The sequence below is a fragment of the Leptonychotes weddellii genome, chromosome 5 (assembly GCF_054177405.1).
Source record: "Leptonychotes weddellii isolate Sample4059 chromosome 5, ASM5417740v2, whole genome shotgun sequence".
Classification (NCBI taxonomy): Eukaryota; Metazoa; Chordata; class Mammalia; order Carnivora; family Phocidae; genus Leptonychotes; species Leptonychotes weddellii.
This window is the reverse complement of record NC_138373.1, coordinates 3617535-3624638: the sequence shown is the minus strand read 5'-3', so window position 1 is coordinate 3624638 and position 7104 is coordinate 3617535. Positions and strand designations below refer to the sequence as shown.

General features: G+C 63.6%; 1 protein-coding gene across 7 annotated transcripts in view; it reads left to right on the top strand.

Moving 5' to 3' along the window:
* The window catches only part of TNRC18 (trinucleotide repeat containing 18), an 88357-nt gene that overhangs the window by 31928 nt on the left and 49325 nt on the right, over positions 1–7104 (top strand). For all 7 annotated transcript variants that reach the window (XM_081819029.1, XM_081819028.1, XM_081819025.1 and 4 more), the window contains 4 exons: positions 4609–4711; positions 5015–5220; positions 5639–5785; positions 6296–6486. In XM_081819029.1, coding sequence (XP_081675155.1) covers positions 4609–4711; positions 5015–5220; positions 5639–5785; positions 6296–6486 — 647 coding nt within the window. The remainder of the gene's footprint in view (positions 1–4608; positions 4712–5014; positions 5221–5638; positions 5786–6295; positions 6487–7104) is intronic.

Below are 7104 nucleotides of genomic sequence, written 5' to 3'. Positions count from 1 at the left end.
GTGATGGTGAGTGACCGTGACAATGTGCGAATGAGTGTGTGAGAGAACTGCGTGAGACATAGGTGCGTGTGAGAGAATGTGTGTGCCTGTGTGTGATGGTGAGTGACCGACCGTGACAGTGTGCGAATGAGTGTGTGAGAGAAGTGCGTGTGAGACAGAGGTGCATGTGAGAGTGACCCTGTGTGACGATGATAGTGCGTGTGACTGGCAGTGACAGTGCGACCGTGTGTGACTGTAGGAGTGTGAGCGACTGTGTGACGTTCTATGTGGCAGTATGTGTGACTGACCCTGACTGTGTGACTGTGTGTGAGAGAATGTGTGTGAGAGAGACCCTGTGTGATGGTGACAGGGTGACAGTGTGTCCGATAGTATGTACGGAAGTGACGGTGTGTGACTGTGACAGCGTGTGACTGAGTGGCTCAGAGTGACAGTGTGTGACGGTGTGTGTGTGTGTGTGGCAGTGTGGGGGGGGAGGGAGGACCTGACGGGTTAGGGATGAGACATTCAGGCATTGGTTTGTCACTGCCAGCCATTGAGAAGTAGGCAGCTGGGTTCTTTTCCTTAACCCAGTTCCCATAAGAAGTAGTGGTTTTTCCCAATCCTGGCACCCTTGGGGGAGGGCAGGAGTTGGGGGCACCCCCTGGCCGAGGCGCTGGTCGTCAGCCTGCATCTCCTGGTCTCTTCCCATCTTCCCTGTCTCCTTGAACTTTTGGGGAGAGCCTTCTGCTGGTCAGTGGATTCAGATCCGGTCTTTGCCTCATCAGCTACGTGACCTTAAGCGGGAGGCCTGAACCTTCCGGGCCCCGGTGTCCACGCTGACCATGCGGCTGCTGGGCACATAGTAGGGGCTTCATAAACAGGCCGGCCCTGTCTTTGCTCGCGTTCAGCGTGTTGGGGTCTGAGAGCTGCTGACAGTGTCCGTGAGTCCTAGATCCTTGCGGAGAAATGCCCCCGGGGGCCCACATGGGCCCAGAACTGGACCAAGGACAGGCATGACCTACAGCCGTGAGCCCCAGTGACCGGTGGTGCGTGCCCGGAAGCCCGGCACAGCTGCTCTCCTTCAGCGGGCGGCCGCGGGCGAAGCCGGTCGTTCGGGGGAGCCCGCCCAGGCCCCCAGCAGCCCCTCGCAGGAGGATCTGTGGCTCTCGCAGCTTCCCCCGTGTCGAGAGTGGGCTCTGCAGGGGTGAAGTGACTGGCCCAGGGTCCCTGGGCTGGAAGAAGCAGGCTGAGCTTGAACACTCAGCCCAGGCCTGTGGCTCCTACCTCTTCCTCTTGCCTGTTGGCGTCACCCTGTGGTGGAGGCAGCGGGGGGCGGTGGGGGTACGCCCGCGTCGCCCCAGGCAGCGCTGGGGTCGGGCAGGTGTAAGCAGCAGCGACGGCCCCCGCTCCTAGAGCGTGCTCAGTCGGCCTGAGCTGGTGGCAGCCACGTGTGCCCGAATGTTCATGGAGGCCGTGGGAACCAGGCCTCAGTCCCGGCCTCGGCCTGGATCGGAGAGGCTGTGGCCGCGTGGCTCCGGGCCCCGGGGGCAGGGCTGCAGATGGGTGACGACAGCTGTGCCCCCATTTCCTGAGCGCCAGTCCCGTGCCCGCTGTGTGCGAGGTGCAGGAGGCTCAGCCTGCAGACACGCTCAGGCGCCCATCCCAGCCAGGAAAGCCTGCTTGTCAGGCAGTGGTGGGACCTGGGCAGTGTGCTTTGCCTTCCTGTGCCTCAGTTTTCTCATCTAGAGTGGGAGGAGGGCTGGGACCCACCTCCTGGGTGATGACCCCCGAGTGAGTGCATGGAGAAGATCTAGGGTCCTGCCGGGCACAGAAGGGCTGGGGTGAGGTCTTGTGGCTCTGGGACCGGCCCCACATGCCTGGCTCATGGAGGAGCTGATCTCCCACCAGCCTGGAACTCAGCATGGAGGAGTGATGGGCCCTTTGGTTCACTCTTCCTCTGGCTTCTCCTCCCACCTCGAACAAAATCTAAACCACGTTCCCTTCCATAGTCTCCAAGACCCTATAGTCTGTACCCACCTCTTTTGTGGTTTCATCCCTAGCACCTCTCTTAGTATTCTCTCTAGCCACCACAGTTTCCTTGATGTGGCACACTTCTGCCCCAGGGCCTTTGTACTTGCTATTCCTGCTGCATAGCTCATTCTTCCTGTAGATATCCACAGGACTCCTCCTTTTTTTCCTTCTTTCATTCCCCTGCATATTTATCGAGCAGCTTCCCTTGTGCCGAGTGTTATGTAGGGAAGAGGTACACAGCCAGGAGTGGGACTTCTTGAACCAGAGCGGTACATAGGCTCATGGAGGAGGCAGATGGTGAACAAGCAGCAAGCAGGATAGTAGCACGTTGTGGTTAGTGCTGGGAGGGAGACAAATAAGGGAGCTTGATGGAGGAGAGGTGGTCAGGGAGGGCTTCCTGGAGAAGGGCGCATTTAAGCTAAGCTGTCGGGAGAGGCTGAGTAGTCTAGGGTAGAGCTGTAGTCCAGCCAAGCCTGGGGTGAGGTAGTGGGGGCATGTCACAGTTCTTCATAGACCAGCCAAATTTGGAGGGAGCTGTCTGGGGCTCTTGACTTGAGTGACCTTGGGGCTGCTGGGTGCTCCAGGATGGGTGGGCCTACAGCCAGGTTTGTGGTGGGAGATGGGGCCTGGGATGGGAAGCCACTGATACCCTGAGCGGTTGGTGACAGCCATGGCAATGGAGAGGCATCGGGCCAGAGGACAGTGGACTTGGAGCCAGGCTACTCTGTGGGCACTTGTCCCTTTCGGGGACTCCAGGAATTAGTGCCAAACCCTGTCCCTGAGTCCAGGGTGGCCCGGGGAGTGTGAGGCCATCTCCTTTGGGAGAAGGAAGCTGGGGCACACAACGCTGATTTCCCAGCCCAGCCACAGGACTCCGGGTGGCCCTCCACACTTTGGCCCTGCCTGAAGCCCGGGCTGCCCTTCTGGGCCTCACTACCCTGGGGGATCCCTGAACAGGGCCCCTTCCAGTCCTTCGTGAAGTGGCCAGGGGGGCTCAGGGTCCCTTTGGATATAGGAACCACATTGACACCGGAGGCCAGGGGCAGGTTGGCTGGGTCTCACCCCAACCTGGCTGTGGCATTGCTCTCCCACTGAGGGCCTCTCCCCTGCCTGCCACGGGCAGGGAGGGCTCGCAGAGACTGAGCTGGCGTACACGATGTCTGCTCAGTGCCTTTGCCGGGCGCGGCCTGCATGAATGATTTAGTGGGCGGCCAGGGATGTACCTCGGTGTCCCACAGGGGCAGGCTGTGAAGCCATGCGCTCTCTTGCCCGCCCTCACTCCTGCCTGGCCGCCGGATGCCCCCGTTGTTGACATTGCTCCACTGAATGCTCCCTGCGCTTCCCCTCGTCCTGGCCCACCTCTGGAACTTCCGGGCCGTCCTCCCGGTGCTCTCGCTGTCCCAGTGTCTCCAGCCGCCTCTGGGACGTGCTCTCTCCCCAGTGCTAGGCTGCTGGCTGTCCCCCTGTGGACTTGGTCTATGGGCACGTGGGTTTGGGTCGCCGCCGTGCCCTCTCTCGGGGCTCCTGCCCTTCGTCTTGGGGCTGGCAGGCTTCCGCCTTCCTGAAAGGACAGGGAGAAGCCCTTAGACCCCTGAGCCTCTCCTGGGGGCTCTGTTCTTTGCTAGCTCCTGGTTTTGGGGGTGCAGAGGGGAGAAAAGGGGAGATGCCCGATGGCAGCATTCCAAGTGGGGTCCTTGCACACGAGGGCCACGAGTGGGGGCGCCGCTGCTGGACCCCTTGTCTCCTGCACAGTGGTCACACCTGAATGCCGGGGCGGGGGGGCTGGGAGTGGCTTCCTTCCCGAGCACACCTCCCAGCGCTGCTGGGTCTCCCAAGATGCGGGTGAGAGAGCCCCAGCCCCAGTGCGTTTCTCTTTTGAGAAGAGCCTCAGGTGCTTCCGCCTCCCGTGCCCCAGCCTGGCCACTGGGCTGCCACACGTGTCCCGAGTTCTGGCTCACTGAGTAAGAGGGGCTGGGGCAGGAGCTGGAGGAAGGTGGAAGGGCGAGGGGAGACAGAGCAGAGGGTGGGTGCCCTCCACGGGCTCCTGCCCCCCCCACCCCCCGTTAGTTCAATGGCTGAGTGCCAGGCTGGGCTCGGGGACCCGCCTCCTGTGCTCTGAGGGGTCTCGGGGGGCCGGGCAGCTCATGGGCGGTACAGCGGTCCCAGCCTGGGTGGGTGGTGCATGCTGGGCACCAGGGCAGGGACGGGGGAGCCCCAGTGGCAGCTCCCACATTTTGCACTCATCCCCACGTGGATCGTGTTTTCTCTGGTTTTATTTTCCCGTCTCGATTTTAGAGAGATGAGCCGTATGTCTGCAGCAGCCAGAACCGTGATGGGACCTCAGTGGCGCTTAAGGGTGGCGGCTGATTCCCTGGGACCTGGGTCTGGCTGTGCCGCTCTTTTGGCTGGGGGCTTCCCCTCCGTCCTACCCACCCCGCCCCCAGCGTTTGGCTTGCTGCGCTGGTGGGGGCTCCCCGTGCGAGTTACAGATAGGCCCTCTGCGGGCTGTGGGGGGGCCTGGTGCCGAGGACGTCTGGCCAGGCGGGGGGCTTGCTGGGGCCCCGGGCTGGGGGCTCATCGCCTGCCCGCTCCCCTCAGGGCACAGCCGAGCCGATGGTGACTGTGGGGACGAGAGGACCAGGCACCGGGAGGAGCGGCTGTTGGGGGCGCGGCTGGACCGAGACCAGGAGAAGCTGCTCAGGTGAGGGCTTGGGGGCCACCTGGGGCTGGGGCGGGATGACCCTACGTGGGCGCGCGGCCTCTTGTCCCAAGAGCGGGAGCCACCCTTTTCCCATGACCCTGATCCTAGGCCAGATGGCCTCACAGCCCCTCTCCAGCGAGTGTGGGTCCCCCCTCCTGCAGGAGGCCCTTGGGGCCCTTCTTTTCTGAGCCAGAGCTGGTTCCTCTTTATGCTGGGTGTCTGCTGGGTATTCGGGGTGACACCCCTCCTCTCCCACATCCCCCGGGCCCACGGGGCTGTTGCCAATGCCTTTTTCCCTTCCAGAGAAAGTAAGGAGCTGGCTGACCTGGCCCGCTTGCACCCCACCAGCTGCGCTGCTAACGGCCTGAACCCCAACCTCATGGTGACTGGTGGCCCATCACTGGCAGGCTCCGGGCGCTGGTCTGCCGACCCCGCAGCCCATCTGGCCACTCACCCCTGGCTGCCCCGCTCGGGCAGCACATCCATGTGGCTCGCTGGACACCCCTATGGTAAGTGTGGGGTGGGCGACTTCGCCCTTATCTGGTGGTTGAGGATAAGAGTGGGCCTGACGTGTTTCTTGCCTGGAGCTCGGGGCTGGTGGCCGGTGCCGGGGCAGGACTGTGGGACCCACGCCCAGAGCTGGCTGCTGTCTTCCTTTGTCTTCCTCGCTTCCTCTTCCCACACTTCAGCTCCCTTGTGTGTCTGAAGAGGGCGGTTACTACGACACCCTCCTTGCGGGGGTCCCTCTGCTGAGCCCATTTGGAGGTGGTGCCCAGGGGTGGGTGGCTGTGGACATGCTTGCAGCTTGTCAGCCCTCAGCTTCCTGCATGGAGGCCTCAGGAGGTGGGGGTCTGGGGAGCGGACAGAAAGGGGGTGGGCCTGGGCCCCTGGCCTCTGGCATTTGACGCAGGCCTGGGTCTCTCCTAGGCTTGGGCCCACCACCTCTGCACCAGGGCATGGCACCTGCCTTCCCGCCTGGCCTGGGGGGCTCCCTGCCGTCGGCCTACCAGTTCGTGAGGGACCCCCAGTCGGGGCAGCTGGTGGTCATTCCCAGCGATCACCTGCCTCACTTTGGTAAGTGGTGGCCTTTGGGTGGGGGGCAGTGGCCGTGGTAGCCTCACCTGGAGAGACTGACCCACATGCCAGGGGCCTTCTTCGGTGGGGGGGGTGTCCGGCCAGGATAGTGGGGTAGGAGGCAGACCGGGGCTTCGAGGATGTTCTGATGTCCGTGGTTTCCCCGTGTCATAAAGCCATCGGAATCCTTGTTTTGATGAGCTCCTACCCAGAACCAGTGCAGGCTTTCCTGGGGCCCGGACCCCCCACCCTGGCGCCTCCCATCCCTTGGGAGTCCACTTGGCAGCCCACTGGGTGTGGGGGAAGGAAGGGCTTGGAGTCCCCGTGTCAGCATGCTCCCGCTGTAAGGGTCCTGGGACATCCCACCTGGGGTGTGCACGGGGGCCCTTGTCCCCTGGGCCCGGGAGGTGGGTGCAGAGGGAGGCCCGGGCCAGCCCTGCCCCGCCTCTGCAGTGGGCCGACGGGGGCGCTGGGCGGCGGGTGCAGCCTCACTGTGCGTCCTGCCCCTAGCGGAGCTGATGGAGCGGGCCACGGCGCCACCGCTCTGGGCCGCCCTGTACCCGCCGGGCCGCGGTCCCCTGCACCACGCCCAGCAGCTGCAGCTCTTCTCCCAGCAGCGCTTCCTCCGGCAGCAGGAGCTCCTGTATTTGCAGCAGCAGGCGGCCCAGGCCCTGGAGCTGCAGAGGAGCGCCCAGCTCGTGGTGAGTGCGGGGTGGTGGCCGCAGGGGGACCAGAGGTAGAACCTCAGCAGTTACGAACTGTGAGGGAGAAAAGGTGGCAGGGGCTGGTGGTCAGGGAGGGCCAGCTGGAGGGGGGAGCATCTGCCCACAGGCCTGAAACAGTAGACCACGGATAAGCCCTTCGGGCAGAGGAAACAATGTGAGCAAGGCCCAGAGGCAGATGGAGGCTGGCAGGGGCAGGGTGCGGGGAGCAGCGGGGAAACCGAGGCAGGAGAGGCCGCCTGCTGGACTGGGGAAGTTTGCATAGGACGCTGAAGAGATGCCAGAGCTCCGGCTGTTTCCTGAGCCCAGGCTGACCACCTCCTCGAGCCTGCTGGCCGGGCTGCCCGCTCCGCGTCCCGGCTCCCTTTTCAGGCCGGGGCTGGCCTCTGACCGCCACGTGGACTGATCCCGTAAGATGGGAGACACGAGGGGTTCCCTGTGTGGGTGTACTCCCGAAAGCCTGCGGCCCTCCTGCCTCCTTGCAGGTGTTCCAGGACATCTGTCCTCTGCTTGGCCTTGTCCCTTTTCCTTTGTGTAGTGGCCACCCCAGAGGAGTCGGCGAGGTGGCCCAGGCAGCAGGCAGGGCCCGGGGTTTGA